At 41.9% G+C, this 13373-nt stretch overlaps 1 protein-coding gene across 1 annotated transcript in view; it reads right to left on the reverse strand.

Moving 5' to 3' along the window:
- CCDC174 (coiled-coil domain containing 174) overlaps positions 1-13373 on the reverse strand; it is a 31593-nt gene that overhangs the window by 12838 nt on the left and 5382 nt on the right. Inside the window, exons 4-7 of the mRNA XM_036869081.1 lie at positions 7134-7192; positions 4995-5169; positions 1520-1615; positions 393-535 (exon numbers count right to left, since the gene is read on the reverse strand). Of these exons, the coding sequence (XP_036724976.1) occupies positions 393-535; positions 1520-1615; positions 4995-5169; positions 7134-7192 (473 nt within the window). The remainder of the gene's footprint in view (positions 1-392; positions 536-1519; positions 1616-4994; positions 5170-7133; positions 7193-13373) is intronic.

Raw genomic sequence — 13373 nt, forward strand, 5'->3', positions numbered from 1 at the left:
TCATTTGTTCAAGATAAAAAAATGATTTAAAAAGCTGCCAGATGGGGGCTTCCCTGGTGGCGCAGTGGTTAAGAATCAGCCTGCCAATGAAGGGAACACAGGTTCGAGTCCTGGTCTGGGAAGATCCCACATGCCATGGAGCAACTAAGCCCGTGTGCCACCAACTACTGAGCCTGCGCTCTAGAGCCCGCGAGCCGCAACTACTGAGCCCATACGCCTAGAGCCCGTGTTCTGCAACAAGAGAAGCCACCACAATGAGAAGCCCGTGCACCGCAACAAAGAGTGGCCCCCACTCGCCGCAACTAGAGAAAGCCTGTGCACAGCAACAAAGACCCAACACAGCCAAAAATAAATAAATTAAAAAAAAAAAAAAAGTTGCCAGATGTCTATACCATTTTCACGAATGTCTTCGTAATGTACGGGCCCCATTGGCCTTCTCAGGGACTCCCTCTCTTCTTCCTCCCATTGCTGGCGCTGGAGTTCTTTTCTCATATCTTCAGATAGTAAGGTTTTTTCATTTGCAGGACTAACGAAACTAGGAAAATAGAGTAAAAACCATCTTAGATAAGAGCTGTGACACAGCAATGCTTCAGTTCAGGAGGGCGAACATGGATGAGTAACTCTAGTTATGAAGAAGACGTTCCTTACAGAGGCTTCTGACCCACAATACCACTGGGAACCTGCAAAAACTATTTTCGCCTTTCTTTAATCAAAGCAAGCAACATGTTACATTAGCAAAATGAAATCTTGCCTCACCACTCAGACAAATTACTTTCCTTCCCACCCTGGTCTTGGGCTGAATGGAGGGGGCAGGAGAGGCAGAGAGGAGGAACTACGGGCCTCCTGTGGATGGTCTCCCGTGCAGGACCTCATGTCTCGTCAGGTGGCTCAGGGCTTCTGCACTTTCTTCCCTGTGCCAAGCCCAGGCCTACCTGACCCTGGAGGACGTGGACAAGGTGGAGCTTCTCCCAACACTTTCCACACAATAGCTGCCCTTGGTGAGAATTTTATTCCCTGGGATGTTTTAGCAAGTTACCTCTTAGGTGTGTCTTAGGCACCACAGAAAAAATTCTAGCCATAAAGCCCTTACTTCAAAATGCAAAGGTATATAAACAAAAAGTTAAGCTAACTACCTCCCTGCCCCCACCTGCTGTGGGATAACCAAGAGTATATTCTTAAACACTTTCTCCGCAGTGGTTTGTTTGTTGGCTTGGTCTGGGCTCATTCTCTATTTGTTACTCTGTAGGCAGACATCCTTCCAAGTAAACAGATAGGCTCTAACTCATCCCTTTTAGTAGCTACACAATATGGATGATCAACCACTCAGGTTGTTCCCTGAGTGTGGACTATGTGTGTATGTGTATGCTAACCCCAAAAAAGTGCTTCCACTAATATTCTTATACATTAAAAAAATATTCCTATACCAGAGCACCAAAGATAATTAACTAAAAACAGCCTTGCGCACAAAACAATCCCCGTGTCTGCATGTCATGGGCAAAGCTTTGCATGTCACACTTACAGCCTCCCCTGAAGATTTTTATCCATTTCCAGCAGATGTGGCAAATCCTTTCTCATACAGCGCCGGGATCGCCCTAAAGAATCCACATAATCCACCCTGAAATAAAAGTGAAAAGACATGGAAAATTGTACATGACATATGGTTCCCTAAGTCAGGGAGTTGGTGCACAGTAAAAAGTTAATTTAGGCCCCATCACCAAGAAAAACCCTCAACCTGAGAGACCACTACCATTGGTAAGAACATGTTTTTCAAAGTTAAAAGTTGACACACAGTAAGTTCATTGAGCCCTTTATTAAATCTTAGTTTTAGAAACTGTAGAAAATGATCATGTACATCTCTGACCTCAAGATAAATACCCCACAAAGACCCTTGCTGCAGCATCTCAGAACTTACTTTAATTTGGTTTAAACAATTCCAAATATTTTATCAGCATCATAATAACTTTGCTCCGTACCATATTCTCAGCTTGCTCACTTCCTTACAGTCTTCCCAAATTTGACTTTTTATTCTTTCCTGTATTTCTTCGAATTGGTACAATTCTTCCCAATGAATTAGAACTTTCTTAATATAAGTATTTTGAGAGACTCTTTTTAACTAGGAGGAAGCCAAGCAACACACATTTTACACCAAAGCAGCACCTCAGCAGTGGGCCAGTCTGTTATCTTTCACCCCCGTTCCTCTTTCCTCATCCTGGCCCAAAGTACCTTTGTCCAGGTACGAGGCAGGGGAGCCAGGCAGCTGGCAAGGCCAGTGAAATACTGAGACTCCCCCAACAGGAAAAGGGCAGGTTTTCATGAGTAACATTTCATTTGCATTATGATGCAAAACATTTTTAATTTTTTAATTATGGGCAAGGACTCCCTCACAGCCTTTGGCAGGAGGCTGAAAGCACAGAAGGGCCAGCACTGCTGCTGGACCAACTCATGGTCAGATTCCCATGCATGTGGCTTTGCTTTTGTTAGCCTTTTCTTTTGTCTCACACCTGCCGATTCCAACTGTCAGCCTATGATTTAAAAACTGAATGTTTGGGAATCCACAACTGTAGTCCTAAAGCTGATGACCACAGAAATAAAACCTCCAACAGCAGAGAGCAGTTTCTTTCTCCCTTTTCTTCTTTTCCTTTTTTCTTCTTCTATGAATGGAGAACAAAAACCATTTAGCCAGATGGTCTGAGTAGTTATTTACAGTATTTTTGTGGAAAGATTTTCCACCACCTGGAACTTAACTACCTAAAGGATTTTACAAGCAGTTACAATTCTGGAACCTACTTTAAAAACAAAAAAGTGTCAGAACTGCTTGCAGTGCATCTTCCTTCACCATATGGTGGCATGTGACACCTTCAATTGCCCTCCAAACTCTTCAAATCAGTAACAAAGTGGTTGTAATCATACAGGCATTAATATGAGAGGAAAAAATAAAGACATTAAACCTTTCAAAGGAGATGAGATTTCTGCTATGAAAAGCAATCACAGGCCATTCTGTCTCCGGGGAAGGCCTCCAAAACATTCAGATCCCATCACAGAGAAGTGGCAGAACAGCAGCCAGCAACTGCCCCACGTAATCAGCAATCACCGAGCAAGCTCTCAGAGAAACAAGTACTCGAGGTACAAGGGGGACACAGGAGGGCTCGGAGTCATGCCCTCTTCACGGGGCTCTAGGGGGAAGTTAGGGCACACACTCATGAAACACTCCTAACAGGAGCAGGCAGGGTATAAAAAGTACCAGAAGTTTGCCTCCATCTTCTTCTGGTAATGAGGCCAGTTATGTGTCAATATAAATAAAAGGTAAGACCCAAAGGAGCAGAAAGTATGTTTAAGTGCTACCAGAGCTCAGATGAGGGAGAAACCACTTAGACTAGAAATGATGATGAGAAGCATGACGGAAGGGATGGCATCATACATGCTCCTCTTCTGGTTGCTATAGCAAGCGTGCGGCCACTTAGCCCACCCCAAATATAAGTGTTTTAGAAGGCAGGTAAGAAGACCCCTCCACAGCATGAAGATGCAAGTTCTCTGTGTTCCCAAGCAGTGAAGACTGCTCTCTTCACTCATAAATGACTCCTGCCCACAGGGGCAATGGCTGACAAAAGGTCAACAAGTGCTGCCAACAATCCTAGCAGTTCCTAACAAACACCCCCATAAAGAGGACATTTGAGCCTTGAAGCAGGGAAGGGGTGGGCTCTGCACCAGCAGGAGGGGAACAGGCAGGGTTACTCCCAGGACACAGCATCAGTGCATCTCCATGCAATTTCAAGCCCTTTTGAACAAGTTTCTAAACAATGTCTTAGGTACAAAAAATCATAATGGAATTTTCATTCTGGTCTCTCGTAAACAAAAGACTAGTTTAGTTTCCCCATCATTCACCTACTAGGCATCACCATCCCTGTTCTACAGATGAGGAAACTGAAGCTTAGAGAGGGTAGGAACTTGATCACAATCATATCACAAGTGAAAGGCAGAACTGCTGCAGTCCAGATCCAGGTCACGATGCCTAGACCACACCGCCAGAAAATGTCACAGCCAGAGTAAGGCTCACTGGATCAGCTCTGCCAGCCTCTTTTCACTGGAAATAGAGATGACACTATCTACGTGATGACTCTCCATGATGCCCGAATAAGGACAAGGGTAGGTTAGCGTGGGTAAAAAAGGAACATTCTTCTGCCTAAACAACTCTTTCACATCAATGAAACAGGCATATCAATGCCTCCGTGCCTGGCACATGGCAGGAGCTCAGTCTATTTGTAATTATTTCTTTATTGGAGCTACTGCTTCTATACCTATAAATCCAATCCTATTTAAAGTGGAGTCTCTAAAGAAAGAAAACTGATTAAGAATAGAGAGAAAGGGACTCCCTTGGTGGCACAATGGTTAAGAATCCGCCTGCCAATGCAGGGGGTAAGGGTTCAAGCCCTGGTCCGGGAAGATCCCACATGCCATGGAGCAACTAAGCTCGGGTGCCACCGCTACTGAGCCTGCGCTCTAGAGCCTGCGAGCCGCAACACTAAGCCCGCATGCCTAGAGCCCGCGCATGGCAACGAAGAGTAGCCCCTGCTCACTGCAACTAGAGAAAGCCCACGCACAGCAACGAAGACCCAATGCGGCCAAAAAAAAAGAAAAAAAGAGAGAGAGACTGGGACTTCCCTGGTGGTCCAGTGGGTAAGACTCAGCGCTCCCAATGCAGGGGGCCTGTGTTCGATCCCTGGTCAGGGAACTAAATCCCTCATGCATGCCGCAACTAAGAGTTCACATGCTGCAACTAAGAAGTCTGCATGCCACAACTAAAGAGCCCGCATGCCTCAACGAAGAGCCCACATGCCACAACTAACACCCAGCACAGTGAAAATAAATAAATAATAAATAAATAAATATTTAAGGATAGAGAGAAATGGCTTGATAACAACCAAACAACATGACTCTCAAAAACTAAACGCAAGTCTGACAATATTAACATGACCAAATGGCATAATATCACCAACCATTCTTCACTGGGGTCCTGGGGAGGAGGGATATCTTTTTCAGAAACGGTTTCTTCATCATCATCTCTTTCTGTCCTTCTATAATCTCTATTGGCACCAATCTCTTCCATTTCTTTGTGTTTGTCTATGATCTTCTGTGTGAAATCCACAAGGTACATATCCTCCACTTCTTCATCTAGGACACAAAAATCAATTTTCAGATTCTTGACATCAAAGAAGAACACACATGGAATTGACATGAAGCAGTCACATTCATCACTAGGCGGCTATATTACCCGACAATTCAGTAGTTGATGTCTCCACCCACCCCCTAAATGCTCACAAAGACACAGAGCCACCTCGAGACTGACAGGGAAGCTGTAAATAGGCCACTGGACACATATACCACATAAAAAAAATCTTTAAAAGCCTAATGTTTTCTACTGTCTTGTCAATAACAAAAGACTTTAAGATAACAAAACCATCTGATTTCAAGAGACTCATATAGCCAATTACATAATACAGAAGCAGAACTATATTTCTCAGTTAAGTCTTTGTCGCTATCAGTAATACCCCTCTCTAAACATGTGGGCCGTATCCCATAACCCTAATTATACTGCTAAAGTATGGCAAATGTTTGAAGGGTCATAACACAGGTAAAGAAGTCATCTGAATTCTTTTCAATCCAAAGAACACCACTTTCAGGTAAGGCATGGTGCCAGGATCTGCAGGGCATACAGAGATGTGTAAAGTGCCATCTGCCTGCAGGCCTTACGATCTACTTGAGCTAAAACATACACTGAAAGTTAAATAGCAATCCATGATTTTAATTTAACACAGGATAGCGGATGTATTCACAATGTTTACATGAAGTTTCACTCTGCTAGATTTAAGCTCTAAGGAACAGATAGTAGGTTCCCTACTACCAGGGACTGGTGTTACCCTCGCTGTACAGTGGAGAATAGCTGAGGCTCCAAAACTTAACTAGCCCAAACATGCTGGTCCAATATGCCTATCAGGAGGTGGGCCTGCTGGTATGGACAGAACCAAATCTCCACGTCCACACACTCCTTTGGACTTGATTTCTATATTAACAATATAAGTAAAGTTTGAATCAAATGAAAATAGACTTTTTTTTTAAGCCACAAAAACATGTAACTCAAATGGGAAAGAGATATACGTTCCCAGAACTGAGTTGTAAGACCATGTAACAGTGAGGCCTCCTGCTGACTGACACCCTGCTGCTTCTTTAGGAGGAAGGCAAAACGTCTCCCAGGGCCCTCAGCTTTGCGAGCACCCAACCTGCCCATGCTGGGCTCCCCACCACACAGGGAACAGGCCTCTGCCGTCTGGGCAGCCCATGATCAGGGTCCAGCCCCGCTGCTCTCCTGCTGCCCCGCTGCCCCCTTTCCCTGCCCCTCAGACCCAGCCCTGCTAGTTGGCCCTGCCAGCTCTGGCCCTCTCCTCCCTCTGATCTGCTCTCTCCATTCTCCCCCTGCAGAATCCCTTTCTCCAGTTTTCCAACGCCTTCAAGACCCCCATCAGAGCCACCTTCTCCCTAGAAACTTCCACACATGCCTTTTAAAGGCAATAAGATATGCACTGCCTTGTAAAATCTCTTCTACTGCTGTTGAACTGTAGGTTGGGTTTTCTTTTTCTGGGGCGGGTATGAGGAAAGGGGGATCTTTTTTTTATTATTTTAAAAGCAACTATAAGCACATCACAGAAAAAAACTAAAAATAGAGAAAAACAGGGGAAAAGGAACCATAACTCCAGTACCCTGATAGAATCATAATTCCTCCCAGGTTTTTTTTTAACACAGCAATAACTGTAATTGTGGCCAATTTAGACCTTGCTTCCTAAATTTGTTTTGTTCTGTGCCATTTTCCTCCACTGATGATACCCCCCTTGAGGGCAGAGGCAGAGAACCTGGCTTATACCGTACTGGCTTGTCCCTTCATAGCACCTATCATGGGGCCCAGCACCCACAGGGTAACTGAAAAACTATTGCTGATTTTCTTGTCTCTGTGTTGGCACGGAAAGTAATCAATTTTATTTTTTAAATTTCTCCCTATTCTTACAATTATTTTAACAAATAATAAAATACCACAGAGGTGTATGAATTACAGAAAATAAAGATACATAAATAATCATATTTACCTATGAAGTCTCCGTTAGTCATTTTTTCATATAATTTGGCTTTTTCTTCCAATTTCTCCCTAGGAGTAAAAAAATAGCAAGTATTAGAAATGGTCTTATCACTGCCACTCCTGGTAGGTCTGCCCCATCCCCAGCCTTACTGCTGCAAGCTGCCCAAGGGACCCAGCCTGACGACTAGAGCTGAAACCCGGCCCTGAGGGGACCTTCAGGCCCAGCCAGGTCTGCTCTGCCAACTAAACGTAAGCTCCGTGAAAGCCTAGCCCATGTTTCTCTCATTCATGACTGTACCCCAGGGCCTAAAACAGTATCTGGTGCATAGCAGATGCTCAGTAAGTATTTGATGAGTGAATACATGAATGAATTAAGATTCCAATTTAATTTAAATGCCAAATGCAACTTAAATACCAAAAAAAGAGAGATGTCTAAACAAAAACATTTTCTATTTGCAACCTTCCAAATAGATTGCCAAATTTCATTTGTTTTACAAATTCCTTGTCTTACACAAGGGTCCCTGGTCTTCCTTGGCTCATCAGGCCTAAGGCAGGTAGAGACCAACTTCTTGGAAGTCTGTTAAAAATATGATCGTGTCTATTTTATACAGAACATGAATAATGTATTCATGACAAATAGCTAATAAAAAACAAACATCAAGCCTGGTATTTCAACACAGCAGTCTCTCTGCTCATGTTAATTCTAGAGACATTTATTCTTTCATGGGTAAGACAGCTGACAATTCTTTTATTCTAGAAATACCTATGATGGTAAAGAGCCCCAAAGAAGTCATCTGAGTTTTTGCTTGTGAAGCATCACACTTAATCATAATAGAAAATTTCATTTCTAATGGTGTCCCAAGGGAATTCCCTGGCGATCCAGTGGTTAGGGCTCTGTGCTTCCACTACAGGGGGCATGGGTTTGATCCCTGGTTGGGAAACTAAAATCCCACATACCATGCAGAGCAGCCAAAATAATAATAATAATAATAATAATAATAATAATAATAATAATAATAATAATAATAATGGTGTCCCAAGGCAATAAAGTCCCTTGGTCACACGGTTGTGTGCTCTGGAACAAGTGACTTAACCTCTCATATACCTCAATTCCCACATCACAACAGATGGGAAAGATAGCACTGCCTCTTAGGGTTGTAATGAGGATTAATTAGATAATACACGTAAAGCATGCCACCAGTTACAGCCTCTTCGCATCTATGTCAGAAAGATTCCTCTTTCATTTTACACATTCATTCGCAAGTACTGACTGCGCAAGTGCCAAGCACTGTTTTAGGTGCATAAGACAAAGTTCCAGCTCTCATGGGGGTCACACTCGAGAGAGGGAGAAAGACAAATAAATCAATGAAAAAGAGGATTTCAGACAGTGAGAAGAAGGGAAGGAAATAAAAGCAGGTTTTCCCAATAGAGGCCCTTTGTCATGCATTGATGGCGTGCTCTGTGGACCAGCTAAGTCATATCAACTTCTAAGAGGTTAAGTTGCTCTTTTTCAGATGGAGCTCAGTGTAACAAGCAGTCTCGTTACAGAATCTCATCATCTTAGTAAAAATAAAACTTCAAAAAATTTAGAAAACAAAATACACTGTCTGGACAGAGCAACTGGGCAGGACACTAAGATAGGGTAGTCAGGGGAAACATCTCTGAAGAGGACGTTTGGCCTAAGGCTTGTATAGCAAGAAGTCAACCATGGAAGGAATCTTCAGGGAGAAAGCAAGTCAGGCAGAGGAAAGATGAAGAGGGAATGAACTTGACATGTTCAAGGAGACACCAGCATGCTAGAGGGTGCTTAGCAAAGGGGAGAGTGGTACAAAATAAACACAACAGAGACAGCTGGGGACAAGAGTGCAAGGGAAAGGATAAGAAGTTTGGATGCAGTGTAACAGAAAGAAGACAGTTTTAAGATGGCAGGAAGAGTCTTCAGATGAATAATGGAGGGATTTCCCTGGTGGCGCAGTGGTTAAGAATCCGCCTGCCAATGCAGGGGACACGGGTTCGAGCCCTGGTCTGGGAAGATCTCACATGCTGTGGAGCAACTAAGCCTGTACGCCACAACTACTGAGCCTGCGCTCTAGAGCCCACGAGTCACAACTACCGAGCCTGCGCACCACAACTACTAAAGTCCGCACACCTAGAGCCTGTGCTCCACAACAAGAGAACCACCGCAATGAGAAGCTCGCGCACCACAACGAAGAGCAGCCCCCGCTCACCACAACTAGAGAAAGCCCACGTGTAGCAACGAAGACCCAATGCAGCCAAAAAATATACATAACTAAATTAATTAATTAAAAATAATGGAGATCAAGGAAGATGTCAGGGAAATGGCCACTGGATTTAGTAGATGAGGAAGTCATTGGTGACTTTAAAGAACATTTCTTCAGTCAAGTAGTGAAGATGGAACTCAGAGGGCAAGGGTATGGGACACTTATCTGGAACCCACTATGTGCCAGACACTATGTATCTCATTTAATCTCTTAAAGGGCTTCATGAGTTAAGTATTAACCACCACACCTCACAGATAAGGAAAGAGTCTCAATGGAAAAGTAACTTGCCTGAGGCCTTACATCCTCATGGAACTATCTCTGCCTGTTGTAAGCTCTGGAGAGATGCAGAAGTCCTGCAGATCACGGAGAGACTTGATTCCCCAGGAGCACAATGAACGTATTATGTAAAAAGTTACTGGGTAGAAAAATCACAGCAAAGTACCAAGGAATACTCTGTTATACAGAGGAAACTAAAAAAGATCAAGCCCATAGTTAATACTCAATGGTGAAAAGTTGGAAGCTTTTACTCTAAGGTCAGAAACAAGACAAGGATGCCTACCCGTAACATTTTTATTTAGTGCAGTATTGGAAGTTCTAGCCAGAACAATTAGGCGAGAAAAAAAAAAAAGGCGTCCAAATCAAAAAGGAAGAAATAAAACTATCACTATTTGCAGATGACATAACATTATATATAGAAAATCCCGGGCTTCCCTGGTGGCACAGTGGTTAAGAATCCGCCTGCCAATGCAGGAGACACGGGTTTGAGCCCTGGTCCATGAAGATCCCACATGCCACGGAGCAACTAAGCCTGGGCGCCACAACTACTGAGCCTGTGTGCCTAGAGCCCATGCTCCGCAACACCACTGCAATGAGAAGCCCGCCCACCGCAACGAAGAGTAGCCCCTGCTCACCACAACTAGAGAAAAGCCTGCACGCAGCAACGAAGACCCAATGCAGACAAAAATAAATAATAAAAAAAAAAAAAAAAGAAAAAGAAAATCCCAAAGACTCCACCAAAAAACTGTTAGCACTAAGAAATGAACTCAGTGAAGTTGCAGGATACAAAATCAGTACATAAAACTCTGTTGCGTTTCTATACACTAATAATGATCTATCAGAAAGAGAAAATAAGAAAACAATCCCATTTACAATTGCATCAAAAAGAACAGAAGAGACTTCCCTGGCCGTCCAGTGGTTAAGACTCCACACTTCCACTGCAGGGCGTGCAGGTTCGATCCCTGGCTGGGGAACTGAGATCCCACATACCATGTGGCACAGCCAAAAAAAAAAAAAATCATAAAATACTTCGGAATAAATTTAACAAAGGAGATGAAAGACCTATACACTGAAAACTACATAGCAATGATGAAGAAACTGAAGATGATACACATAAGTGGAAAGATAGTTACGGATTAGAAGAATACTGTTAAAATGTCCATACTACCCAAAGCAATCTACAAAATCAAACCAATCCCTGTTAAAACTCCAATGGCATTTTTCACAGAAATGGAATGAACAGCCCTAAAATTTGTATGGAACCATAAAAAATCCCCAAAGAGCCAAAGCAATTCTGGAAAAGAAGAACAAACCTGGAGGCATCACGCTCCCTGATTACAAACTATATTACAAAGCCATAGTAATCAAAACAGTATGGTACTGGCATAAAAACAGACACATAGATCAATGGAATGGAAAGAGAGCCCAGAAATAAACCCACACACATATGGTCATTTAATTTATAACAAACGAGCCAAGAATATGCAATGGGAAAAGGACAGTCTCTTCGATAAATGGTGTTGGGAAAACTGGACAGCCACATGCAAAAGAATGAAACTAGACCACTATCTTACACAAGAACTAACTCAAAATGGAATAAAAACTTGAATGTAAGACCTGAAACCATAAAGCTCCTAGAAGAAAACACAGGCAACAAGTTCCCTGACATGAGCTGTGGCACTGATTTTTTTTGGATTTGACATGAAAAGCAAAGGCAACAAAAGCAAAAATAAAGAAGAGAGACTATATCAAACTAAAAAGCTTCTGCAGAACAAAGGAAATCATCAACAAAATGAAAAGGCAACCTATTGGATGGAAGGAAATATTTACAAATCATTTATCTGACAAAGGCTTACTAGCCAAAATAAACAAAGAACTTACAACTCAACAGCAAAAGAACAATCCAATTTAAAAAATGGACCTGAATAGATATTTTTTCAAAGACATACAGATGGCCAACAGGTACATGAAAAGGTGCTCAGCATCACTAATCATGAGGGAAACGCAAATCAAAACCACAATGAGATATCACCTCATACCTGTTAGAATGGCTACTATCAAAAAGACAAGAAATAACAAGTGTTGGTTGGTGAGGATGTGCAGAAAAGGAAACTTTCATGCACTGTTGGTGGGAATATAAACTGGGGTAGCCAGTATGGAAAAAGAGTATGGAGATTCCTCACAAAATAAAAATAGAACTACCAGATGGGGATTTCCCTGGCAGTTCAGTGATTAAGACTCTGCACTTCCAATGCAGGGGGAAGGGGTTCCATTTCTGGTTGGGGAACTAAGATCCCGCATGCCACACAGTGTGGCCAAAAAAAAAAAAAAAGAACTACCATATGATCCAGCAATTCCACTTCTGGGTATTTATCTGAAGTAAATGAAAACACTAATTCAAAAGGTACATGCACCCCCATGTTCATTACAGCATTATTTACAATAGCCAAGATAAGGATACAATCTAAATGTCCATCGATGCATGAACAGATAAAGAAAAGGTGATATACATACACAATGGAATACTATTCAGCCATAAAAAAACAATGACATCTTGCTATTTGCAATGTTATGGATGGACCTTGAGGGCATTATGCTAAGTGACATAAGTCAGACAAAGAAGACAAATACCATATGATTTCATTTATATGTGAAATTAAAACAAAAAAAAACAAAACACCCAAACAAACAAACAAAAAAACCCTAAACAAAAAAACTAACAAGTTCATAGAGACAGAGAACAGAATGGTGGTTGCCAGAGGTGGCAGGGGGTGGGGAGGAAATGGATGAAATGGGTGAAGGGGGTCAAAATGTACAAACTTCCAGTTACAAAATAACTAAGTCATGGGGATGTAATGTACAGTATAATGACTGTATTGCATATTTGAAGTCTGTTAAAAGAGTAGATCTCAAATGTTCTCATCACAAGACAAAAAAAACTGTAACTATGTGTGGTGATAGATGTTAACTAGATTTATTGTGGTGATCATTTCACAATATATACAAATATCAAGTTACTATGTTGTAAACCTGAAACTAATATAACATTATATTTCAATTATATCTTAATAAAATACATATATAAAGCATAAAAAAGTTATAGCATCTTTCAACAAAATTAAAATTCTAAGAATAATGTCTAGTAGTGAGAAAAAAGTCTCAAAAATGAACATACCTTTAAGTCTCATGTCTGTTGAGGATAGGCCAAACACTAAGAAAAACAATCCCCCAAATGGGCTAATATTCTGCCCTTTATTCTCAGACCCAAAAGAGCTGAGGAGCCTTAGCAACCACTGTTTTCAACTTTCATTATGCAATGGATCCAAAAGCACATGTGGCAGTCATGACAGACATTAAAACTTGGGATTCTGAGTCCAGGGTGATACTGCAAATAAGGGAAGAGCTCTTCTTTACAGAAGAATGCCAGCTAACAAACAGAATGAAAAAATAATAAACATGGAATGACAGAATTAGAAAAATCCTAACTTTGAAATCATCAGTGTAATAATTGACTCATCAGTGAAGACAAAACCATCGCATGAAAACATACTGGCGAACAGGATATTCATAGTCTCAGTTTCCCTCCTTAGATTATGATTAATTACAAATGCAAAAGAGCATCTTTACAGTGGAAAAGTCTAGCAGACCTACCTTAACTGAGTGATCAAAGTTATCATCATCAATAATGACTT

Source organism: Balaenoptera musculus, chromosome 11, assembly GCF_009873245.2.
Source record: "Balaenoptera musculus isolate JJ_BM4_2016_0621 chromosome 11, mBalMus1.pri.v3, whole genome shotgun sequence".
NCBI classification, from domain to species: domain Eukaryota; kingdom Metazoa; phylum Chordata; class Mammalia; order Artiodactyla; family Balaenopteridae; genus Balaenoptera; species Balaenoptera musculus.